Source organism: Echinops telfairi, unplaced genomic scaffold (genome assembly GCF_000313985.2).
Source record: "Echinops telfairi isolate 266 unplaced genomic scaffold, ASM31398v2 ScPeMD7_3;HRSCAF=10, whole genome shotgun sequence".
NCBI lineage: Eukaryota > Metazoa > Chordata > Mammalia > Afrosoricida > Tenrecidae > Echinops > Echinops telfairi.
In genome coordinates, this window is record NW_022103899.1 from 26,668,208 (window position 1) to 26,695,521 (window position 27,314).

The 27,314-nt window shown below is 46.4% G+C and overlaps 1 protein-coding gene across 1 annotated transcript in view; it reads left to right on the forward strand.

The window, feature by feature from the left end:
* LOC101661389 (aldehyde oxidase 2-like) overlaps nt 1-27,314 on the forward strand; it is a 105,266-nt gene that overhangs the window by 20,402 nt on the left and 57,550 nt on the right. The window contains 10 exon segments of the mRNA XM_045296335.1: nt 1,841-1,867; nt 2,764-2,983; nt 5,433-5,494; nt 9,509-9,598; nt 11,195-11,275; nt 13,393-13,537; nt 17,122-17,214; nt 22,406-22,557; nt 24,199-24,292; nt 25,509-25,618. Coding sequence (XP_045152270.1) covers nt 1,841-1,867; nt 2,764-2,983; nt 5,433-5,494; nt 9,509-9,598; nt 11,195-11,275; nt 13,393-13,537; nt 17,122-17,214; nt 22,406-22,557; nt 24,199-24,292; nt 25,509-25,618 — 1,074 coding nt within the window.

Sequence of the window (27,314 nt, forward strand, 5' to 3'; positions counted from 1 at the left end):
ATTACCCATAGAAGAATAAATTAATTAAAAGAAAAAAATGTTTTTTAAAAAATAAAAACCTGAAAATAGATCAAGGTCTGATTTTTTATCTCTAGGCACGTCCTTCAGTCAAGTCCGATGGGGTACCATGCTCTGGTCCCAGAGTCTGTCCTTTGTACTCCCTCTGGAGCTCCCTGCTCTGCTCCCACGGTTGCTCTGTCGCATGCCTTTAGTGGTTTGCCTCGGTGTCACGGGGTCAGTCCGGGGCAGTCCCGACCCTGAGTCTCCAGTGTCATCATAGTTCTTTAAGGATGCAACCTATTTCAACGTGTATCAATCCATTCCTCCAATGGACATTTAGGTTGTTCCAGTTCCTTGCTATTGTGAATAGTGCTGCGATGAACATGCATGTGCACATATCTGCTCATGCAATGTTCATTTCTTTAAGGGATATACCAAGTAAAGGGATGGCTGGATCATACAGGATTTCTATTTCCAATTATTTGAGGAAATGCTATATTGCTTTCCAGTGCTTGCGGTGGTATCTCATTGTTGTTTTTATTTGTACCTCTCACGTGTTCGTCATCACAAGCATTTCTTCATGTTTACTGAAGAATACCTGGATGTATTCTTTGGTGAACTGTCTCTCCATGTCTCCTGCCCATCTTAAAAATTGTATTATTTGTGTTTTTCTTGTAGAGGTGTTGAAATTTTCTATAGATTTTAGAATTTAGTCCTTTGCTGGATGCGTTGCCAACATTTGCCCCCCACTTTGTGTGTTCTCTTGTCACTCTTTTGATGAAGTCACTTGATGCACATACGTGTCTTATTTTTAAGAGGTCCCAGTCATCTGCTTCGTCTTCGGCTGTGTGGGTGGTTTCTGTTGTGCTTGATAGTGTGTTTATGTCATGTATGTCCAAATTGTATTTGATAAGCATCTTTGTTTCTTACTTTCTCTACTTGAATGATAACAGAATTATCAAAATATTAATTGATGCCTTTCAAACCATAGTTCAGAATAAATATTATACAGAATATATTACACGTAGAATAAATCCTCTCCCAGGCCAACAGAATAAAATTCAGCATTATCCTCCAGGACATGGGGTTTGGGAGAATAAAATCAAAATTGTGGGTGGGGTGAACCGTGAGCGGAATCTAAACAAAACTAGCTGTAGCAGAACTATCATTTCTTGAAATCCCCACCGGAAGCCAGAGGCAGAGTCTGCTTCTCAGAGACTGCATTGACAGACAGTGCGTCAATCCCCCGTCACACCCCGCAGGCTGGGGAGTCGCAGGACAAGAAAGACCAATATTGCAAGTCGTTCTAAGCAGTAGCAGCCCAGAGGATCTTAACTCAGCAGTCTAGAGGGCAGAAAGTCAAAGAGGATGTTCACAAGGCAGGTTGATAAACCTAAATTCTAGGCCTATAGTGCCTTGCATTCTGATCTCTACATCAGGGCTGCTCAAACTGTAGTGGAAGCTTGTTTCAAATGCAGATTCTGTGTCAGGGGTTCTGTGTTTTCTATAAGCTCCCAGGTAGAAACAATACTGCTAGCTCATGAACCACATTCTAAGTCTCAAAGATCGAGGTCATGAACCTTGGCAAGTAGAGTCCCCTTTGAGCCAACACAGAAGAATTTAAAGAATCAAGGGAGATCAACAGGAGGTAATCCCTAAGCTAATCAAGAATGTGGCCTAAGCTGCTCGAGATAGGAGCTGTTCGATAAAAATGCTTTCAGAGCTTAGGTTGTTGTTGTTAGGTGCCATTAAGTAGGCTCTGGCTCATAGCGAGTCAACGTACAAGAGATGCTGCCTGGTCCTGTGCCGGTTGTTATTATAGTTGTGCTCACTGTTGGAGCCACTGTGTCAATCCATCTCATTGAGGGTCTTCCTCTTTTTCATAACCTCTCTACTTTACCAGATGTGTTATTCCAGATAGGCTAGAGAAACAAAATTTATAGACACGCATATGTGTATAAGAAAGACCTTTGTATACAAGAGCAATTGAATATTGAGAAAACATCTCAATCCAGTCCAGATCAAGTCCATAAGTCCAATATTAGCCCATATGTCCAATACCAATCTATAAAGTCCTCTTCAGACTCACAAAACACATGCAATAACACCAAATGCAGAAAAATCACAGGCCGGTGGGTGGGAAGTCTTGTGGATCCAGTGGCATTTGAAAGCATCTCAGTGCTGGCAGGGGTCTCCACATGGCTCCTCCAGCTCAAGGCACTAGTGTAGCTCCAGGTGTCTTGTCAGCTGCAATGTCTCCCAGAGAGTAAGCGTGTGTCCCGCCTCCAATGAGCAACTTATCTCCTTAGCACCTCTAAATGAGGTCATCAAGCATGACCTGATTGACAGGCTAAACTTCACCCCTTCACTCTTAATCCTCTCAAATTAACAACAGATTACATAACTGCCATACCAGACATGATGCCCTTCTTCAGGCACTGGTCTTCCCTGATAACATGTCCAAAGTACGTGAGATGGTGTCTCACCATCCCCAATATTAAAGAACATTTTAGCTGTACTTCTCCATAGATAGACTTATTTATTCTTCTCCACATCCATACTCTCTTTATAATTAATGATTTCTGAAGAATTCATCCTGTCTGAGATTGGTACTCTGTTAATCCCCAGGTAGAAGGGTTTGGGCATTTGACCTTCAGGAGTCCTTCTAATGATGGAATATGACTTCTAAGTCACCTGCTGCAAACCAATCTAAGCAAGAGGAAGACGGCCGACTCTCATCAAGGGATGGGTACATTTAGTCAGGGAGTGAGTGCCACCATCACTAAGCAATGACTCTCATTGGGAATTGGTGGCAGCAGGAAGGTAAGACCTGTGACCATACATGTTTTCTTCCAGGAGAGGATTGCCAAGAGCCACGGCACCCAGTGCGGATTCTGTACCCCTGGAATGGTTATGTCCATGTACACTCTTCTAAGGAACCACTTGGATCCTTCAGAGGAGCAACTCATGGAAGCCCTCGGGGGTAAGTCTGAGATGAAGAAAACCCACCACCTGTCCAAGTTCAGAAACAAAATATGCTAAAGGCTGCTCCACCCCACTTTCAACATCCTACCCAAACCCGCTAGCATCTCCCTTCCACTGTTTGTGAAGTTGCCACAGTTCACCCAGGAGCAGAGAAGAATGCCAAGCTGCACTCACATGATGCCACACGTTTGTCACAGCGCATGCTTAGAACAGCCTCCACAAGACTAACAACACTACGTATGGAACACACCACCACCTTGGCTCCCACGTCTCTATCCAGTAACTTGCTTGGCTTTCCCCTTCAAAAACAAGAGGATTCTTTAAATTTTGTAATAGGTTTAAGTTACGAAAAGAGAGATCATCACCTATCCCTCTTGTAGTACCAATTAACATTTTCACATGCCAATAATCCCTAAATAAGTCATTCATTATGTGCAAAAATTCCTAGCTGACTCATACTCATAGTGACCTTCTAAGACAGAATAGAACCATCTAGAAAACCATATGGTGTTCAAAGCTGTCAATCTTTATAGAAGCAGACTGCTACATTTTCCCCCTGTGGAGTAGCGAGTGGGTTCAAACCGCCAACCTTTCAGTTAGCAGCCAAGCACTTAACCTCTGTGAGTGGACATCAGTCAACTCAACAGCAGCAGGTTTGGTTTGGTTTCTGGGACTGAGTACTGATGGGTGAACACAGACTTTCTGGTTCTTCCAGACCCTTTACTCCCTCTTTGCTCCAGGACATAAAACCAGATGAACTTCCTAAAAGACCCCAGCTTCCCTAGAGCTTCCCCCATTTGAGGTTTTTGATGGCCCCTTGTCCGTAGAGCATGGCCTAATCTAACCTCCTTAACCAGGCATTCGGAGAAGCCCCACAACTGACCCCACTAACCCACGCATCTTGCCCTTCACTCTGTGGGGCTCCCTGCCTGCCATCTCCTCGCCAACTCCTGGGCATGTTCTCAGGTCTGCACTTCTGCTCGTACTATTCTGTAGGCCAATATCGCCCTCCCCTCCTGTCCACCAGCCATTTATTACTCAGCCTTCCGTCTTCCTCTGAGAAGCCTTGGCAGGTAAGCTCTATTCGATACTGATCCTTGACTAGCCTTCCTCTTTAGAAGTCATGGTTCTCAAACCCTAACAAAGACTTACCTGAAGCTCTGTGAAACATAGGTTCGAGCACTCACCTCAGGTGTTAGAATTCAGTGAGATTGAGTAGGATGAGAGAGCTGCATTTTTAATAAATAGACCTCCCTTCCTGGGAAGTTTGATACAGTGACCTAAAAGCCACTGAGAAGCACTGTTGATAAATCATCCATGGTATACTTAAGAACTAGTTGCTATTGAGTATGACTAACAGTAACCTATATGTGTCAGAATAGAACTATGCTCCATAGGTGTTCTCTCTCTCTCTCTCTCACACACACACACACACACACACACACACACACACCAATTATGGAGTTTATTAGGAAAGTTAGCAGGTTACAATTCAGGATCAGAAATACTTATGATACAGTTCTTCAGGCAAGATAGCCTCATCTCAGCCATGCCCACAACCACACCGCTGTCTGGTCTTATAGCTTGTCAGTCATGAAACTCCTTTGTCTCTGCCCAGTTCAGGCAATGTTACAAAGCTCTTGTAATGCTGCCATTAAATGCACAAAATGCAGGCCACCCCACCATATGCCTCTACCCAAGAGTTCTCTAGCTCTGTGGGTCAGCAAGCCAACTCCCCACTCCACAAGTGAGCTTCCTGCTATAAGGCCTTTAACCTTTTCTTAGCATGAGCCATAAAAGTCCATCCACTGTCCAGCACTGTCAGTGCTGCTGACGCCAAGCCTGTGCCGTTCCTCTAGTGCAGCAGCGCTGTCTCCTGGACTGAAGAGGTTCGGCATGAAGGGATCTCGGGGTCCTAAAGGATACACTCCAGTCCTGGCTCTTCGTCCTCGATGGCAGGGAGATCCCTATTTCTGCTTCTCAGAGGACTCCTTTTATTCGATCAATGTCTGATTTTTCAGAAATCAATCTCCAGCCTTCCTTCCCTCCAAGGAGGATCCGAGTAAACTCAAATCTCATCCCTTTTGCTTAGCATGTATGTGTTCACCGTTCACACCACCCGGGGCTACATTGCAGCCTTAGACATTACCGATATTGTCTGTGTTTGAGGGTCCCCAGCATCTTCAGTGGCGTCCGAGATATAGTTGTCAATAAATACTGGTTGCATGAATGTATAAATTAATGGATGAAAGTCATCTCACTGCCTAGAGTGTCTTTTCCTCAAGGACAGAGACTGAAACTAGAATTGAGGTGATGGGAAGGGGGGAAATGACTGAAGAGCTTAGCAGATATTAAAACTCTTGTCAAAAGGAAACGTTGAGTCTGTTCAGCTTTCAGCATAAACCAGCAAAAACAAAGCCTGCTGATTGCTGTCCTTCTTTGGTTAGGCAACCTATGTCGCTGTACTGGATATCGGCCGATCCTAGAAAGTGGAAGAACCTTCTGCACGGTGAGTAGGGGACGACTGTGTAGACTCTGCAGAGCGTGCAAACAGGACAGTCATAGCTAGTCAACACTGAAAGCCCAGGGATTGATTCTTTCAGAAAATCTTAGAAGGACGTACGGGAAACCATGAGCATTAACTCCAACTACCTTCTGGAAGTTTCAGCTGATTGCTGAAGAGAGGTGACGAGAAGGGGATGTTGCCAAATCAAAATCACAAAGAAAAGTCTTCTGACCCATCTGGCCATTCACATATTCTCCAGATAGTAGACAAGGGGATGGAGTCTGAGTTTGGTGAGGCAAGGTTAGTACCAAGAATCCCAGCTTGCTGGAAAGGGGTGAGCCAATAAAAATCTGAATATGCAGAGTAGACTCCAAAATTCACCCCCAAATTGCCTCACTGGGTTGTTGCGAAGATCACATGAGAGAGCACAGATAAAGCACATAGCAAAGTTGTGTTTGGCACTTAGTAAGAACTCAAGCAAAAGTTGCTCACTGCTGATGTTGAGAATGCTGTTGATGTTATGCCTAGTATCTGACAGGGAGGCCAGGAACAGAGAGGTATTTCTGATTATCCTCTGCTGAGGAAAGGATGGATGAAGGCAAGATGGATGAGATACAAGCACCATACCCTAAGAGACAAGCAAGGTAGAGCCCATACTTCAAGAGGGCCCCTCTCTGGCACTCCTCCAAATAGTCCCAGGAGCTCCTGGACTTGCCTACCTGGAGTCTTCACCTCTCATAACCATACTCTTGAGCAGCGGTTCTCAACTTGTGGGTCGCAACCCCTTTGAGGGTCGAATGACCCTTTCCCAGGGGTCGCCTAAGACCATCGAAAAACATATTTCCGATGGTTGGGGGTCGCCACAACATGAGGAACTGTATTAAAGGGTCACGGCATTAGGAAAGTTGAGAACCACAGCTCTAGAATCACAGAATCTCAGAATTCCCCACTTCCAGGGCCTACACAAGCCATCTTCCTGGCTAGAACATCAGAGTCAGCGTTTGTACCCCAACCAAGGGGTGGCCATGGAGTCATTCTTTGTGGGAGGAGTTGACTATGTTTGGACGATCAGTCTGGGGTGCTCACACAGTCTTTGAACTCCCCTGCTGGGTAGAATCGGACCAGAGTAAGAAGAGCAAGTCCATTTGCTCTTGCCCGGGAACAGATTAGCCAATAAACAAAGCACGCACGGGCCTGCTTATGCTTATTTACTCTTCCGTGTAGGGAATACTGTGGGATCCAGCCCCACAGTTGAATGGGTCCTTAGGAGCGGCGTGTGCAATCAAGGACTATAGAAAAGGCAGCAGGACCCAAGGACTCGCCCCTGATGTGGGAATAAGAGCGAGTTTATTTAATAGTGAGTTTATACAGTAGTGAGGTGTACAAGCCTTCATCAGGCACATACTCAATAGAATGGGCAAAGTGTGAAGCTGGGATATATCCCGAGTTCTTTAGGAGAAACTTCATGATAATGAGTATTGGGCAGCTAGGAGACAAAAGGGGTCATTGGCTCCTAGAGGGGGAGGGACAGAGGGAGCCTGGCTGCCTTTAAACATGGGCATCTTTCAGCTGAGTAGCGAGGAGCCAGGTGCCTGCTGCATGAGACATTGACAGCAGCACCTTAATGGAGGGAGTTGTGGAGAGAGCTCTTCTAGCTGGAGAATGTGGATTCTACGCATAACTATAACCTGGCAACTATGGAGGCGTTCCCTCAAACACAAGCACTGGTCTTCCAAGCCCTGTGGTCGTGAGTGGAGCGATTAGACCACTTACGTTTTCATCCAGGTTCTGGGTTCCCACCGATTACAAAGTTGAGAAGAGGCTTTAATTCTGCAGGAAGGTGCTGTGGGCTTGGAAAAGAAATAGATACCAGCCATACCTAGAAGTAGAATCTCTGATGTGAAAAAAGGTGAGATTGCTCACTGCGGAGGGGTAAGACAACACAAGTAAAGTCTTGCGTACCTTTCTTACTGTGTAATCTGACTCTTCATTTCCCTCCAACTGGACACCCTGAGGTGGGGGGGCAGGGAGTAGGGAGGAAGCACTTATGAGAAAAAAAAAAAGAAATTTAAAGGAAATGCCCCTCCTGTTTGTGGGTACTATCTGCCTTTCCAGGGAGACTCTGGGAATAAAGGCAACAATGCAGTCAGAGACCCTACCCTGAAGCTGACGTGTCTCACGGAACATTGATGGGTGAAAGCAACCCAGCTCAGAGGAAATGCCCCAGGTTTACACATCTACTACCCTTGACATTGGGAGAAAAACAGGCTTTCCTCCTCGGATAACGAGTTCAGTCTTAGAAACACAGCATCGACTCGATGTCAATGAGTTTGAGTTATCCTTACCATTATATTGCTGGCTCCCAGCCAATCGTGGAAGCTCTCAGAACTTTGCATAAGAGGAAAGGCGCTGCTTGCCTGGCCCTGCTGTCTATGCTTCTTGGACAGAGTTAGGAAGATGGCAGGGAACTGCATCCCTGATGGAAATTATCTTGAGTTACTTAGAAGAGCTGCATTTGAGGAAGAAACTATAAGAGGCAAATTTGGAGGAAATAAGGAATGAAAAGGCAGGCAATGGAAAGCTACTTTACAATCCCTGGGTGCTGGTCTACTCAACCCCAGTCAACGGCAGAGCACAATGTCTGGGCGAGGTCATTACCATGCTGTTGCTATCTTTCGCTTGTCAAAAAGCCCTTACATGAGGTTGGAATCGACTCAACGGCAACTGGTTGTAGGTTTTTTTGTTTGTTTTATATGAATGATACTCAGTGTTGCTAAATCTTACATATGTTAGTAAGGGCATGAATTGTCATCTCCCTGAAGCACATTTTGTCAATTAATTCTACCACTAGGAACTAAATTAAGGGGCGGCGGGGGAGGAACATGTACACAGAGCTGTATAAACAGAAATGTTTATTACAATGTTGTTTTTAATTATAGAATCTAGGGAGGAAATATACATCAATAGTAAACCTTACGGGCACATTATGGACTAGCCAGGAAGTAGAATATCTACCAGGGGTCCTCAAGCTACGGCTCGCGGGCCACATGCGGCCCGCAGAGGACATTTATCCGGCCCGCCGGGTGTTTTTGCCCCGTTTGTTTTTTTACTTCAAAATAAGATATGTGCAGTGTGCATAGGAATTTGTTCATAGTTTTTTTTTAAACTATAGTCCTGCCCTCCAACAGGTCTGAGGGACAGTGAACTGGCCCCCTGTTTAAAAAGTTTGAGGACCCCTGAATTCTGAAGGCCCTTTGATGGCGCAGGAGCCCTGGGTGGCATAGTGATTGTGTATCGGGCTGCTAAGCACAAGGTCAGCACTGCGTGCCACCAGCTGCTCTGCTCGGTGGGAGGAGGAGGAGGCTTCTGGTCCCATAAAGAATCACAGTCTTAGAAACCCACTGTCATAGAGGGTCGCAATGAGTAAGAATCAGCTCGATGGCAGTGAGTTTGGTTTTAAATTGGTTTTGATGATGTACAGAAATGACCACGACCTAGACAAGCAAGTAGGAAAATAAGTCAGAAAATAGGCAAATAAATAATGAAAAAGGCAAATATTATAAAGTATATTTATGGAATAAGTCGAAATCTATAGTATGTCAAAATATTATCAGTAGAATGGAGCAATGGTAGCATTGGGTTTTGGTTTTGGGGGCTTTTTTGTTTGTTTGTTTGTTTGTTTGTTTTAATAATTCTCTATTTCCTATATGAAATTGGTTCACTGGCAGTGAGCTTGGTTTTTTGGACACACCCTATATTTATTACTTCCTATATTTATATATATATTATATGAGTGTCATTTGTGTATGATATATTCTATATGTGTAACTTCAGAAAGAAAAATAAGGTACATGAAGAGACTTTGTTATTAGCCTTGGCCAATGTTCAATCCCAATAGAAACTACCCGAAGTGGTTTGATTAAGGCTGAAACTTGGTTTGAATTGCCAAGCCTTTCAAGGTACCCACCCATTTGCCCATAAAAAGGTACATAACCATAGACCCTCTCACTACCGCAGGAGCCGAATGGCTGTCAGCAGAAAGGAACCGGAAAATGCTGCTTGGATCAGGGAGAGAACGATTCTTCCTCTCTTGGCAGTAAAAGTGGGGTGAGTCCCTTTCATTGTCTTGTCCTTTTCCTGGGAGTCTTGCTTCATGGTCTCCTGGTGGTTGGCCCTGGACCAGTGTTGAAACTCTGCTTGTTGCTTCTATCTGCAACTGTCAGTGCATGCACAAGCAAACAAAACAAACACTCTTCATTGGGAGCTGGATAAACTAGTGCTAGAGGGCCCGTGTTCTGAATTTCCCTTCCCGGGCCTAAAGCCTGCAGCAACAGAAAAACCACGCCCACTTCAGGCAAGAGAATAAAGAATCACCACCCCAGGACATCATTGTCTCTTCTTTCCAACCCATGTGGACACTGATCACCTAGATCCTGGCCTGTAACGCTTCTTGGAAACCGGGGAAGACTTTTGTCAGCCCATTTCCCTGCGTGATCACAGTGGTCCTTCAAAAGAGGTGCTCGTTTCCAGCTAATCTTGAGAGAGTTGAATGCTTTTTCCCTTGGAATGGCCAGAGCGCAAGCTGAGAGAGACCCGGCGGCGTCTCCCTCTGGTCTTCATCACCCCCACTCCACCCTAGTTCCCACAGTTCTTTCCCAGCCGTGCTCCCTTCTGCAGGGATTTGGGAGGAAGCCGCTTCCTCGCCTAAAACCGATCTGATCCAGACCAAATTCAAGTGTAAGCAACTTCTCAGTGTGCTCGGGTTTCCTAATCAGTAAAAGGGCAATAATAATTTTACTGTCTTTTGTCATTGCTGTGAAGACTAAACGAATTATTAACACATGTAAATGGCACTTGGAATGGAAGCACGCCAAGGTCAACCAGAAAGATGCTGTGGATTTCACTGGTGTAACCCACATCCAGTGGGGAAGGCAAAGGACCGGGAAGCCATTCATTTTGCTGAGCCGAGGCTGCTCTCGCGAGCTAGGAGTCAACTCGCTACAGCCAAAACCCACGACGTTTTATTAACGTTCAAAGTGGGTGTAGCATACGGAGTGTAAGGTCATTGGGTCATTGTCAAAACTGTTGAATTGGCAAAGGCTTTAGTGCTATTTCTACCGCAAAAGTTTTCTAAGGGGTGTGTGTGTGTGTGTGTGTGTGTGTGTGAATGTCTATGTGTGTGAGAGTGTACATATGTGTGGTGTGCCGTGTGTGTGAATGTATATATGTGTGTTGTGCCATGTGTGTGTGTGAATGTATATGTGCATGAGTGTATACATGTGTGTTGTGCCGTGTGTGTAAATGTATATGTGTGTGTGAGAGTGTATATATGTGTGTTGAGCCTAGATGCTTAAGGCCATTCCTGTTTTAACTGTAGACCTTCGTGGGTGGTCAGCACTTTGAACCCTGCTTTGGCAGGGGAGGAGCCAGGAGTTGAGTCACAGCGAGAGTATCTCCAACCTTAGTCCACCTCTGACCACTGTTTTGCTAGATCGTCTGGGTGTTCCTTGGCATAGTTCTCTCAGCATTTCACAGAATCCTTGTTGTTCTGCATCATCTTGGCGGGATGGATTTAAACTATCGCCTCCCCCATCCCCAACGAGAAGAGTTCTATGATGTTCACCTTGTCTGATTCATGTCGATAATCACAATGATGCTTCCGGTTGAGCGGGGTTAACGGGCCCTCTTCTTCCTTTTTCAAAGCTCTGCACTGAATTGTTTGTGAAAGAGGCATTCCAGCCTGTGGACCCCACTCAGGAGCTCATATTCCCCCCAGAACTCATGGTAAGATGCCGGCTACTTCTGTACTTGCTTCAATATCACTGATTATAAATTCCATCTTTCTGCTGATCAAGCTGTCCCCTCACCTGAGCTGGCTGACCCCCAAACACACTTCCTGAAGCCTTGGCGGGGCTCTTTTTAAACGACTTCACCCTCACTCTTCATTTCCCTCCAACTGGACACCCTGTTGACTGCCCTAGGCTTCACTGAACTTCTGACTTGATCTCCCCAGCCACTCAAGTTCAGGATCCCTCCCTGCTCCTCACCCTTCCCTCCCACCAGGGTTTCTTCTCAATGGGCCCATTCTATACAATACCTATTTCTGAAGAGTTTCCGATGTGCTGATTCATTCATTCAACAAATATGGGTGCATTCAGCAAACATGCAAAGCACTGCTCTAAGTACTGAGTATATGGTGTTGGTAAGTAACCTGGGGTCAACGTTGACTCCCAGGGACCACATGAAGAGAGGGCATTTTCTGGAGGTGGCACAGTGGTGAGGCACTTGCTCACTGACCAAAAGATGGGAGGGCACCAGATATAGTTGCTCCATATGAAGCCACCTTGTTAGGTTAACGTCCGCGGAACCCCTCGGGGGCAGTTCTGCTCTGACCTATTGGGTGGCTGCTGGTAATGGATTTTTTGGGGGGGGAGCAGACGGAGGGGAGCTTAATCTTTATGGGAGCAGCTCTCTAGGTCTTTTCTCCAGGGGAGAAGCTGATGGATTTGAACCACTAGCCTCTTGGTTTATAGCTGAGCACGTCATCATTGCAGTGCCAAGGCGCTTTATATAGCAGAGACCGAGACAGGCCAAAAGATTTGCCCTCAGAGAGTTTGGTGAGGCAAGCCATTAGCAAGGAAATAGATAAAAAGATAGGGTGCGTGAGCAAGTGAGACGTGTAAAGAAGACGGAAGGGAGATGGGGAGAGAGAACCAGAAAGGTCCTGGATTGGAATGAAGTCCTGGAGACGTGAAGGCACCCGCCCCGAGGCTCTCCGGGGAAAGAGCAGCCCAGGCCGTGGGAACAACGCGTGCAGCGTTCTAAGGGTGGGAGCACACCTGGAAACGGCGAAGGGCAGCCTGACTGGAATGGAGGCGCAGAGCAGGCCAGGCCCCCTGCTGCTTGGCTTTATTCGCAGCGAGAAGCTGCAAGGGTGCCAACAGAGGCCATAGATGCTCTTTCCGGCAGTGCCATGGCACCATCTGGCGGCCGTGTTGAGAATGGCATGCAGAAGCGCCAGGAAAAGCGCACTGAGCCCAGTAGGCCCGTGATGGCTGAGTCAGGTTGAGCAGATGAGAAATGCAGAGGTTCTGGATATACGAGGGGCCTTCAAATAGTTCATTGGGAAATTTCATTTTCTTTCGATTCCACTTTTCCATAAACTTTGTTAAGCCCCCCAGTATTCTGGGTAAGAAACCAACAAGATTAGCTGGTGGGTGAGATAAGGATTGTGGGAGAGAGACTTGGGACAAGACCAGCTAAGGGGCTTTGAGTCTTTGCAACAGGAAAGTGGACTGGCCATTTTCCGAGAAGGGGGATACTCTCCCCCCACCTCCCGAAAAGCAGTGTAGTTTTCCCTTTGATGTATCCCTTTAGGATTGGGGCAGGGGAGTGGGGGGTGAGAGGCTTGCACGAGAACTTGGACATAAGGAGCTCTGTTTGGAACATGTTAAATTAGGCATGCCTGTGACCCAACTCAACAACATCTAACAGACAGCAACAGCTACGACCCACTTAGGGGAAGCTGCAAAGTACTCATTCAGACATGACTTTGGCATTCAGAGGGAAAGTTCAGGCAAGAAATATGATTTCAGGAGCATTCATATAATTATGATTTTGAAAGGCATGAGACTAAATTATGTTAAATGAATCCATCCTGAAGGGTCAATGTAGATGTCATCTTATATTGTTATAGGTGGGCACGTGTGCACACCTGTCTTCTTGGGTTATGGACAGTCTAGGTTTCAGGGTTCTGGGGTCTACCTGCCCCTCCGCCCAAAAAAGATGTCAGGTACACTAACTGGTGAATGTGCATATTTCCTTAGTTAGATCGTCACTCCTGGAATTTAGGATTTATTAAAGTGTAGCATACATGCCCACATATTGTCACTTCCCTTTAGAGAATGGCAACAAACCCAGAACAATGCACTCTTACTTTTCACGGAGAAAGGGTTACCTGGATCTCCCCTGGGAGCTTCAAAGACCTCCTGGAGCTGAAAGCTAAATATCCCGAAGCACCTCTGGCCCTGGGCAACACCTCAGTGGGTAAGTGATCCCAAGGGTTCACCTTCCACCACCAATGACAAGCGGGGCTTCCTGCTCCTTCCTCCATTGTAGATCTACGAACCCTTTATGTAGAAGCCAGCGGTCTCCAATATGGAATGCAGGGTGGGATTCAGCCGGTCCGCACAGGTAGGACAGAGCCCTTGACCTAGCTTCTTGTGGTGTTCGGCCAACCGGTTGTTCAAATGGCACTCATGTAATCAGGGTTTGCTCACAAATTTACCTTCCTTATTCTTCTTTAACGTTCGTCTGCCCAATTCTTTCTGTTGACATAATCTAGTTTTGTCTGCCCCTTTTACTGTTTTTACTTGAGTATTAACTGTAGAAAAACTATCTTTCTATATATCATTTTTTTATACTGAAACGGTCATATGGCAGCATACCGTTTGGTAACTTAGTTGAATCCTGTCACTGTGGGATGTGTAGATGCCCTGGCAAGTTTGCCTGGAAGCCTGAGAGGTACGAATGGTTTAGGTTTGTTTTTCTTTTCAATCATTTGTCTCCTTTTTAATTTTGTTTCTGTTAAGTATTTTTCAGCAGTTTTATTGACACTCCGTCCACATATCATGCAATTCAATAGTTCAGTCAAATCAAGAAGAGTTGTACCATCTTGCCCAGAATCGATTTTAGAACATTTTCTTCTTCTTTGTGCTCATTGTTATTCCTGTAATTTTCCCTCCGATTTTGGCAAAAATATGCACAGCAAAACATTCTCCAGTTCAATCGTTTCTACATATATACGGTAATTCATGCGCATTGATTATACTCTTTGTGTTGTACAACCATTATCGATATCTCTGTTAAGTATTGAGTAGATCGAATCTACTGTAAAATATATGTCAGATATATTTAAAATACAACATATACTCAGTTATCATTTCTAACTATGTTTAAGACGCAAAACTTTGAAGGACCCCATGCCTCCTCCTTCACCAACCCCTTTCCTCGCAAAGGTATTCACAAGCTTGCGTTCCGGTGAGTCTGTCTCTGCCGTGGTTTTATAGGCATGTTAACAGTGAGCAACACATCGTTTCTGTCTGCGTACTGCTGGATCTTATACAAACAGACTGACACGGTATTATTCTTTGGCAGATTGCTTTGTTCATTCAACATTCTTTTTTTATCATAATATTGGGAGCTCTTACAGATATCATAGCATTCCATAGTTCAATCATATTCATTCAACATTTTTGATGGGAGAATAACTCAAATTGTTGCATTTATCAATGTTGTATGAATATAGCAAAACTTATTCATCCATTCTATCATGGATGAAAATCTATCGATTTTCTATATTTTGGCTACTACAAATAATTCTACACACCTGTGTGCAATAGCCTCTCATCCTTTTTATTTTCTATCTTTATATAAATATAGTGAGCTTTTGAAGGGGTACATATACAAATATTGGGGAGCGTGCACTATAAATTTACTTTATAGGGAATACATAGCCACTGCCTTCATGTCTATACACATTTATTGTTTGTTTGTTTGTTTTAAATTTTCTATCCCAAAAACCTTATTGCAAACGCACCACTTGACCATGGTAAACGTTGTCACTGAGAAATGGATAAGAATAATGGCTATTCTGGTAAACACTGTAACATATACTATCTTGAAACTACATATAGTTGCATAAGTAGGTAGGTGTGCATGTCTGTATAAATATGTACCTGTGTATAAATAAGTACCTATATGTATATAGGTAAGACTGTGTAGATACATCTTTAGGCATGTGCATATTCATGTATGTGCATGATACATATATGTTCATGTATGTAATAAAGCTCTCAAAGGACACAGCTAAAGAGTCTTCTTAGACAACCAAACACCTCATGAGATTGGTTTTCTGAGTTTGAAAGCGTAAGACTATGGTCTAGTGGGCTAACTCAATCAATTGGCATAATATAGTTTATAAATATTATATTCGATAGTCTAGTTTGTGGTCTTAAAGGCTTGCAAGTAGTCATCTATGATACAAATATTGTCCTCTACTCATGAGGTAAAACAGAAAGAAGGGTGTGCTCACCTTCCCAATAGGATCGCTAAAGACAAATGGGTGCATAAGCAAATTTGGTGAAGAAAGCTGATGGTACCCGGCTATCAAAAGAGATAGCATCTGGGGTCTCCAAAGGCTTGAAGGTAAACAAGTGGCCATCTAGCTCAGAAGCAACAAAGCCCACATAGAAGAAGCACACCAGCCTGTGCGATCACGAGGTTTCAAAGAGATCAGGTATCAGGCATCAAAGAACAAAAAATCAAATCATTGTAAATGAGGGGGAGTTCAGATTGGGGACCCAAGACCCATCTGTAGGCAACTGGACATCTCCTTACAGAAGGGTTGTGGGGAGGAAACAAGCCAGTCAGTGTGCAGTGTAGCAACGATGAAACATACAACTTTCCTCTAGTTCCTAAATGCTTCCTCTCCACCCACCCACGATCATGATCCCAATTCTACCTTACAAATCTGGCTACACCAGAGGATATACACTGATACAGATAGGAACTGGAAACACAGGGAATCCAGAACAGATGATCCCTTCAGGACCAGTGCTGAGAGTGGCGATACTGGGAGGGTGGAGGGAGGTTGGGATGGAAAGGGGTAACTGATTACAAGGATCTACATATAACTTCGTCCCTGGGGGATGGACAACAGAAAAGTGGGTGAAGGGAGACTTTGTACCGTGTAAGATATGACAAAATAATAATAATTTATAAATTATCAAGGGTTCATGAGGGAGGGGGCATGGGGGGGGGGAATGAGGAGCTGATGCCAAGGGCTTAAGTGGAGAGCAAATGTTTTGAGAATGAGGAGGGCAATGAATGTACAAATGTGCTTTACACAATTGATATATGTATGGATGGTGATAAGAGTTGTATGAGCCCCTAATAAAATGATTTTTTTTAAGAGAGAAAGAAGGAAACAAGAGACTCAAAGAAGACACGCATCTACAGGACTATGGGAACATAGCGTCATCTAGCCTGAGACCAGACGTAGCTGGTGCCAGATACCACTCCCAATCACTGAAAGGGGACACAATAGATGGACCCTGGTAGAGTCAGAGGAATATGTAGGACAATATCAAAGTTATTTAAAAGTCCAGACTTATTGGACGAGATTCAGCTTAGAGGAACCCCTGACATATCTCCCCAAAAGAGCCTCTCAACTCTGAGCTGAAACTACTCCCAAAGGTCGCCTTTCAGGAAAAATTTTTTAATTGGCAAATAAAATAAATGATATTTCCTGTGAGTACTTTTGTTATTTTTAAAAAGATCTATATGAGACCAAAAACTGTCAGCATTTACCCTAAAACAAAGATGAGAAGATGTAGGGACCAGGGGAGCTAGATTAATGGAAATACAACAACCAGAATGGAAATCATGAGAATGTTGGTGTATTGTGAAAAATGTAGGTCATGTCAAGAGATACAGAAATGTTCAATGGGAACCTAATTTGTTATGTTGATTTTTACCAAATACACAATAAAATATAAGTCAAATTTCATTGCCAAAAAATAAAAAAGGGACTCTTTCCTAATTCTCTCTAAAATATGTTCACTTTTCAGGGCCCGCCACGAAATCTCAGGAGCATTTTCATCCAGTTCTCCTCTCTCCTGTCAGAATTCCCGAGCTGTACGTGGTATCAAAGAAAAGTAATGGTGAGCCCCTGATTTCCTTAGTAATGAAATGATACCTGCCCTGAGCTTAGACTTGCTTTTCGATTCAGAGCCTCTTCTGACATTTGTCTTGCATGGCTGTGTTCCACCTTCCCGGTTTTTTGGATGCGACATAACATCCCCACCATCCTTACTTTGCAAGGAACGTGAGGCCTTCCGACGATATCACTCAAAACCTTGCAACCATGTGCAGGAGTCATGTCCATAGAAGTGCCTGGTGACCCAGAGAAGATCGATTCTCAGAGTCACCTTTACCTGGACACTGAAGAGAGAGCACAGGTGCTGTCCACCCTTTGGACGGTCAATTCCTTGGAGGGAGAACTATTTGGAAGAGAAGTTCTGTCTGACTCCAATACTCCCTGGGCAAGCACCCCTAGTCCGCTAACAGCCCACGGTGTGCAGAGAGCTGCATCAAAGCACACCCTTGAGAGAGCAGATAGCCCTGAGCACTTTCCCTGCAAAATACATAGCCAATTAGTGTGGACACGCACGTTGAAAAAATGGAACAAAAACAGTTGCTGTCAAATTCACTCCAACTCATGGCAACCTTGTGTGCGTCGGTGTAAAACTCTGCTCCGTAGCATGGTCCACTACCCCCAGGCCCCCAGCCCCAGAAGTAGCCCATCAGGCTTTTCTTCTCAGGTGTCTCTGGGTGGACCTGAACTCCCAACCTTTGGGTTAGCATATTAATGACATGCCCTACCCAAAACTCTTTTTCATGAAAGGAGCCCTGTTTAACACACCCAGGAGCTCCTCTGTTACTGCAAGCCCTCTTCAAGCTAATGCATGACTACCGTGGGGTGGCTTCCAGGAAAGTCCCCCACCATCTCCGACTTGACCTAAAGTCCTCAAGTGTACATAGCAACTGGTGTGGGGAGGAACACCCTGCGGCCAGGTGGACCTCCCACCAAACTTCCAGAACAACTGTATTTTAACTTAAATGCTAGTGCCATTTGGCATGTCAATCCACGTGCCCTCCATGGCTAGCTTGGTGTTTGTTTTCCTAAAACCTTTAGTACAGTAAGTGCTCCAGAAAACCACTGCAGGCTTAGCCCGTGAATCTAGTGACTGAGGGAAGCATGTCGTCAAAGCAAAAGAATCTTTTTTTCTTCTTAAGAATCTAACAGTTGGAGCCTTTGTAACTGCATTGGAATACAGGCTGGGTGCTGTGACTCAATGTGGGCAGACTGCAGTCGGTGGGGTTTCCCCCACCCAGCTGTGCTCTGCTTGGTTCTTAGTACAAAGTGAAATACTAATGGAACAATAGCCAAACCAGATGCTGAAAACAGACTTGGACATCTGTACTTCCTTAAAAACAAAACAAAAAAGCCAGATAAGTGGCAGCCCTCTCCTTCATTGTATCCATCTTAAGGATTCACATTTTTAAAAGAAAAAAAAAGTATTCGAGTTTTAACATACTTGGACTCTTGTTTCTTTGTTTTTAACACATCATCCTCAAAAAATGAGAACATAGATGCTAGATGATTTTTCAGAGTGCATAAATGTATCAGGAAGAATGTTTCCATCTGTGGTCACATTACAGAGTGAGCTGGAAATGCAGGGGCAGTTCTGTCCCTCTCACGGAAAGTTGACCCTTGGTGAGATGGGGACCGCTGGGAGTGGAAACATGCAGCATGGCACACCGCGACAGGTCAGGCCTTCAGGAACCCAGACTGTCAAGAGCTCTGTAAAATGAATAAATAAAATAAAATGAAGGAATTCAGTACCCCTCTAAAGTAAGTCAGGAAAATAAATGGCCTGAGAGTGTCACAATGCTCACAACTACTTTACTCCTCACCCACTGATGGTGGTCAGGTTAGGTTGTTGCTCGCGGACTCCCAGTGAGCTCCCAGTTCTACCACAACGTACTCGCTCAGCTCGATGCATGTTGGAAAGATATAAATGAGAGGAAAGTATGTGTTGCAAAGCTCTGTTTGATTCTCAGAAAGAGGCTTTCGTTTTAATGACATGCTTCTCAGACTATTTTACAAATATGTTGTTCCCAGTTTTTGCTCCTTAGCTGCACGGTTGACTAAAAACCAAACTCGCTGCCATTGAGTCAATGCTGACCCATATCGACCCCCTCTGAGTTTCTGAGCATGTTTACCGGAGGAGAAAGCCCAGTCTTACTCCTGAGGAGCTGCTGGTGGTTTCAAACTGCCAACCATGTGGATCACAGCCAAATACATAAAATCACCTCATCCCCAGGGCTTCTGTGGCTGAAGCCGAGTCTAATGAACCACCTACAGCTGCTACGTGGGGTATCGTGGCCAGTTGTTAGGCTGATAACCACAAAGCCAGCTGTTCGAAACCACCCGGCTCTCCTCAGGAGAAAGACAGGCGTTCTACTCCTGTAAAGAGTTACTGCCTCAGAAATCTGCAGGGGCAGTCCTACCCTGCCCTGTAGGGTCTCTCTGAGTCAGAATCAACTCCATGGTAGTGAATTTGACATCATTTTGGAGTTGCCCCCTGGTGATGTGTGATAGTAAACCAGCCTCTAACAACCGCAGGGCCCATAGGCACAATTGAGGGCCATAATATATAAAGAGTATATATAGTCAAGTCATAGAAGATAGGAGGGAAGGTACGATAAAGGAGTCATGGTAACATGCTCACCTCAGTCCCTCTTGGTGGTCCACGTGGAGGTGGGGGAAGAGAGAGAGTCTTTACTGTCTTGGGACATTTATAGGTAGCCATAAGACATGCATATTCAGGAGTTACATATGTCACAAGGAGGGTGGTAATCACAGTAAGGTCCCTGAGCTCACAGGTGAGGAAATCTAATACCTGCAGTGGGGGGAGGGGCGATGGTGCCCAGCAGGAGGAGATCATCAAAAAATGTCTGCTTCTACAGGGAGATCGAATCAACCACGTGCTCACTTTAAGGCAGCATTGCTGTGAGGGGAGATATGTGGGAATACATTTAACGCAGGATAATGTACTTGGACTTTATCTCTAACTTACCAAAGTGGTGTCTTTCCTACTGTGGAATATTAGCTTTCCAGATTCCCTCGTTATAAGTTAGGGAAGATAGTCCTGGTCATAGTTCCCTCGGTGTTAGTTTCCCACAGTGATAGAATGGTCAAGCACTCAGCTGCTAACCAAAAGGTTAGAGGTTCCAATGCAGCCAGCAGCCTGGCAGCCTTCTTCCCTAAAACCCATATGGGACAAAGAAACAATATGGAGTAGTTCTACTGCGTCTCATACTCAATGGCATTCAGGAATTGCCACCTCCAAGTCATCCTTCGTTTCCTGTCACCTTTAGCTGCTCATTCACTGAGCTTTGACGGGGACAAATACGTCTCTGACCCCTCAGGCCAGCTCCTCCGCACCTCACGGGCAACCGCCGACAGTCAGAGGCGGAGAGGGAGTAGGTTAGTGGCCCCTGGCCAGCCGAGCTCTATAGAAGACAAAGGCAGTCGGTGGCATTTCACCGTCCTGACGTCGAACTGCTGCTTTCTGCTATGGCAAGGAAGACACCCCGGCGCTGCTCGGTGTGGCCCTTCTGACATGAAGCACATGTTCACAATAACAACAACGGGTGCCATCCTGCTGCTCCCGGAACGGGGAGGCTGGGGTTCACCGAGAAATATCTCTGAAGAAAGGCGGGAGATGCCCTGCTGAAAGCACCAGCCATTGGAAACCCCGTGGAGCACAGGTCTACTCTGACACCCAGGCGGGCCTGTGAGCTGGGATTGACTCTCCAGCCACTGGTTTTTTTTAAAATAATAATGTGTGTGTGTGTGTGTGTGTGTGTGGTGTTTTCTTGACTACTTATAAGGCCTATAATCAGAGAGGCTTGTCTGGCAGGTCTTCCTAGTGCTACTATGGACAAAGAGCGCACGGGGACTTTTGCAGCCATGAAAGGCCACACGATAGTGGAACCTGGACTGAGAGGCCGTTCACAAAGCTTTGCTGATGGGCCTGGAAGGGGGAGCGGATCCCAGTGCACAGTGCCTGAGATGAAAAGTTGAAACAGAAACAACGTGGGGGAGTCCAGAGTCGAGGGACAGCGTAGTTCTTTCAGGCAAGATTTGCTTAAAATAAAGATCAGAAGGAGCAGGGAGTGGCTCCCCACGTCAGTGTATGATCGAAGGGGTGGGAGGTGCTGTGTGGGTAGGCTGCCAGGAGGTGGGGAAGCATTGTACCAAGTGCGTGTCCGGAAAATAAGGCTACCTGGGAGGACAATATCTTCTGGAAGAGTCATCAACATAGAAAATTCCAACCCCAGCCTGGAATGGGCTAAAAGCAGAGTCGCGGGAAAACAACCTGTTGGAGATGTCACCTTGACCGCTCCGCGTGCGCGTGCGCTGCGTTCTGCAAACCTCTGAGAGAGTAAAAGACGAACTGAAACGTCTTCTCCTGCTGGTCATGGTGGCAACTTCCCCTTCGAAGTTGATTTGGACCCAGGGCATCCCTGATGGAGAGGACCCCTAAAGCTAGTGTTGACATCCTGCCAGAGCACACGAGCACAATGATCGTTGGCTACTTTCTTACCAATTAGCCAACAGCACTGTCCCATCCCCTGGGGGCTAACCCCACTGCCCCAGCTTCCTAGGGCCTTCCCTATGGACCCTCACATCCCCCCACTCCCAACAACTAAGGGGGTGATGTCTGGGGAAGCTCCTTGCATACACTGCATTTGTTCAGATCAGCAGGTGCCCCTCTGGAACATCTTGTTGAAGATTTTGAAGACGGGCACTACCTGTGAAAACACAAAACTTGGCAGTCAAGGCCGTGCTGATTTTAGACAATGGCCTAGGGCACTGAGTGAGCTCTGCCACTGGGTTGACCACTGTCATTATTTTAACACCTGATCACAGAACAGCTTGGCATCAATTCACCTTCATCCATCCATCAGGAGGGGGTCGCGGGGCATTCTAATAGGCTCTGCCACTTACCAGTTACTACCATGCCTTCTCCCTGGGATTCTGTCTTGTCACTTGTCTAAAGAAAAGTATGGACTACTTCAGGGGGTTCTGGCCCTGGCTGCACAAGAGTCTCACCAGGAGAGCGTTTTTTAACCCCCGAGGCTCACAGGTCCTGATTTAATTGATCGGGAAGTATGGTGTCTGTGCTGTGTTTGAATCTTAGCTGGCCACTGAGGGCCCGGATCTATGATTACAGTTGAACTGCTCTTCCCACGTCACCAATAAAAACATTTGCTTTCTAGGACTGACCATAGGCGCTGGCTGCAGCCTGGCCCAGATGAGGGACATCTTGGCTGAGACCATTTCTGAGCTCCCAGAGGAGAAAACGCAGACCTACCGAGCCCTGCTGAAACATCTGAAAAGTCTGGCCGGGCAGCAGATCCGGAATATGGCAGTATGTTCCCTGGCTGGGGTCCCTGGGCACACAGTGCCCATTCCTACTGCCATATTGGAAGGTGCATTGGTAGAATCAGTAGGCAGCTGGGTCTCAGCAGATTGAAATACCAGGCAGAACAGATATTTACTCTTTGCTCAGCATTGTTTAATAAAATAGTTAAAAGAGACCTGTAAGTTCAGTTCCATCCAGGGGGTAAGTAAGTTACACAGGCAGAAAAGGCCCCAGTTCTGCAGATTTCCTGGTAAGACTGTCCAAGAACCTAAATGAGTCTTGGGTTGCATTCATCAAAAGCTGTAGTCTCTAGGGGTCTCTACTTTACTCACAGGTGTTTTCAATGGAAACATCTGTCCAAAACTGATGAGAACTCACTGCAGAATTGTCTAGCCAGGGCTGAAGAAAACAATTCGGACCAGGGAGGCACCCTTTGAGGTGTGGTTGTTTCCAACTGCAGAAGAAAGAAGAGAGGTGTGTTCTGAAGCTACGTAGGCCCCTCCGCCGCGACAGACCCCAAGGCAAACATTAGAAATCCTTGAGACAGGGAGGGTAAGGAGAGAACAGGTCTGCACTGAAAATGTTCTCGGCCCTGTTGAGAACCTGACTGAATTCCCTGGAGCAGGTCAAGGAGATTGAGGGGGGCGGGGAGGGTGGAGGAGGTGTAAAGGGTTGGGAACCACATCAAAAGAGGAAAGGCTAGAGGAGGGGAGGGAATGTGAGAACCCCCTTCTGATGTTTGAAGATTCCTAAGGACAGATCACAAAGAATAGGAATACAACGGATGGATGGGTGGCGTCCAGGGAGGTAGGTTTCGGTGCAGTGGAAACAGGAACTCAATAATCCAGCTGCCCCTAGTGTGTGTGTGTGTGTGGGGAGGGGGGGCAGGGGGAGGTGTCCCTGTCTTCTCTGATGTTACAGCCCAGACCACAGGAACCTCATGGTCACTGTCCAATCCACCACTCTGTGGGGAGAAGAGTATTGAGCGGAATGAGCAGTCATTTCCTCTCCACGTTCTGAGAAGCTCTAAATTCAATCAGATCCAAATGAGCCCTCCCAAGGAGCGGACAAACAGGTGGACGCCCGCTCCCCTACACCAAGCGCCCTTGTTAAGCCTGGTGACTCAGACCGTCAGAAGCTCAAGCGAAATGAAGCCGGAGACCTGTGTGTCCACGGCAGGAGGACATGTCTGTAGCCAGCACCGCAACCTCCCAGGAGGGGGTGCCTTTCAGAATTGACTGCTTAGGTTTAAACCCCAGTCCTGCCACTACCTAAATGGCAGAATTTGCCAAGTGTTCTCATCTCTCAGTACATCCGTATCTTCCTCTGTAAAGTAATGGCAGCAACCTCATTGGGTTTCTGTGAGGGTTGGATAAACACGGGTAAAGAAGTTAGATAATACAACAGGGAACATACACATGCTATGTCACTATTAGTGATCAGAGAGTCCTCTGCCTGTCCCAAGGAGGTGGTGGAAGGGCCTCCTGGACATTCTGAGCTGAGTCCCCTCCGTGAGGGAGGAAAGGACTGAGCCATCCAAGACTTCTTGAGCCCCATTCGCTAGCCACTGGGAGAACTAGAAGCAGGTGCTTATGGGGTGTAGGAGTCTAGGGGCAGAATGACGAGGATGTAACATTTTCTCTTTAGTCCCTAGGGGGCCATGTTATAAGCAGGCATCACTACTCAGATCTCAATCCAATTCTGGCCGTGGGCAATGCCACGCTCAATCTGATCTCCAAAGGTAAGCCTCCCCAGGACACCCGAAACAACAACTTAAGGCTTTTGTTTTAGGGACCACGGAACCCTGGCTTTCCATTCAGTGTGGGGAACGCAGACTCAGGCAGGAAGTGGGTGTCCGGTACCTTCTGGGGAGGAGACCGGCCTCGGGCCCTGTGTGGACACAGCGTGCCGGCACCTCTGAGCTGCTCCACCATACGGCTGGAACCACTTGTGGAGGCAGCAGGGGGTGTGCACTCCTTCTGACAAGCCTGTGTGCTTGCCTCTTCCTCCCCCAGGTTTGGGGGGCCTCTCCCCACAGGGCCTCGGATTCTCAAGTGCCCCTTCTGCTTCTCCCTCTTTCTCACCTACAGCCGCTCACGAACCCCTCCCTCCCCCGCCTCACGCAGCCAGTCACTTACACTCATGCATCCTGGGTGCTGACCCTGACCCAAGCCCTGGGCTGTAAGGAGAGAATCAAAACCCTGCCCCACATGGAATTCTGGGAAATGTCTCCCAAACAGCCTAACCTTCCCTGAGGTGTTTGCTGGCTTGCACACCAAACCCCCTAATCAAATTCACTCCCATGAGTCAATTTTGACGCATAATGACCCTACAGGACAGAATAGAAGTAACCTGTGGGTTCCTGAGACTGTATTTATTTATGGGAGTAGAAAGCCTCATCTTTCTCCCTGGGTCAGTGGTTTCAAACTGCTGACCTTGAGGTTAGTAGCCTAGTCCATAACTACTATGCCACCAGGGACCCTCCAGGAAAACTCCAGCCTAGACAAGCCTATGGAGCAGTTGCATTCTGTAACAGAGGGTGCATACTCTACAGAGTGCATTTGGGACTTGGGGTTGTTGATGATTAGCTGATTGGTTGATTGGCTGAGGAGGCCTGGGCAGTTACCTTGATTCTGCACGTTAAATGGATTGGATTTAACTGGCCAGTCACCAGTCTGAAAGAAGGAAAGTCACACAGGTCTGGCGGGCTTTGAGGTGGGTGGAGACCAGGGCTCACACTCGTTACACTGCTAAGAAAAGAGCAAATGTCCTAGGGTTACAGCCTGTGCCTTCCCTCCCGGGACAGGGATGGAATGGGCCCGGTATCTGACACAGACGCAAACCCCTGCACCCCTGCCGGCAAGGATGGCAGCTCCTTCTCCACTGTTGACATTGAAAAGCACAGAAGGCTCGTGCTTCCCTGTTTGACTAGGCAGACATGTCACTTCCTTCAACAGAAGGAGTGCGGCAGATCCCTCTGAACCAACATTTTCTCGCTGGATTGGCAAGTGCAGACCTGAAGCCAGAGGAAATTTTGGAATCTGTGCATATACCTCACTCTCGCAAGGTAAGAATTCTGCGGGTGGCTTGGGGGGGGGGGGGAGATTTCCCTTCTCCTAACTGTTTGAAGACATCTTTGGAAATCTGACAGCAGATGCAAGGAAAGGAACAACTCTACCAAGCTGTTCCCTGTTGCCATGGGCTGGCCCGCACCAGGCCCTCAGCCACAGGGCTCCGAACAGGTTTTCCCTGTTCAGTCACGGTGAGGAAGCAAAACTGGACCAGACCCCAAAACTCTACAGGTTGGGTGAACTAGAATGATATCTGCAATCAGAAAAATGACATGTGGAAGCCCTGCTAGAAACTTCATTTCTCGCTTAGAAAACTAGGGTTGAGTATGCATTGCACAGCAAGGACATCTCGCCCGTTGAATTCCGAGCAGACTGGGAACCGGTGTGGCAGCTGCAAGCGGGCGGCTAACTGCCCTGCTTTGAAGTGGGTCACTCTCCACAGGCCTACCAATCACTCCACCTCACCACCAGGCTCACTACACAGCTTCCAAATCTCCACTCCAAGGCATCAGCCCATCCTTTCCCCATTCCTATGATCATTTAGCACAACCCAATTTTTCTGACTTTAGATTGGTTCCAGTTTTGTTCCATCAGCTCTGACTAAACCATTTCAAACCGGTTTAAGTCCCTAATCAGTCATCAGTAATGAGCAGCTCTGGCGTGCTGAGGATCGGCCGGTAAGGCCTCCAGCGCTGCTTCCACGCCCTGTGTCCGCAGGGCTTCTGGGAGGCAGACGTGAAAGCTTCTGGCCGTGAACTAAAGCGTCTCTGTGTAACACGGACACAGAGGCTGGGGCCAGCCCCCTAGGGCCCCCTCTCGCCACACCACCAGTTATTAGGAACAGGAGACCTTCCTGGCCTTTGTGCTGACACAGGATCACTGGGACTGCTTGGGCCACCCAAGTGGCACCCAACTTTGTCCTCCCTCTTTGTTCCCTGTTCTTGCCCGCAAAGCTGTACCTGAACCCACGTTGACAGTCTTTTCAGAGCGAGACACATACACGTACACATACACTCACATACACATACACTCACGCATACATGTACACTCACACATACACATACACATACACTCACACATGCACATACACATGCACATACACTCACTCATACACATACACTCACGCATACACATACACTCACACATACACATACACTCACACATACGCATACACATACACATACACTCACACATACACATACACATACACATACACTCACACATACACATACACATACACTCACACATACACATACACATACACTCACACATGCACATACACATACACTCATATACACATATTCTCACACATACACATACTCTCAGACATACACATACGCTCACGCATATACTCACATACACCTACACTCACACATACACATTCACATACACATACACTCACATATATATACACATACACATACACATTTACATACACATACACTCACACATACACATTCACATACACATATACTCACACATACACCTATACTCACACATGCACATACACATACACTCACATACACATACTCTCACACATACACTTACACATACATATTCACATACACATACACTCAGACATACACATACACATACACTCACATACACATACTCTCACACATACACATACGCTCACGCATATACTCACATACACCTACACTCACACACACATTCACATACACATACACATAT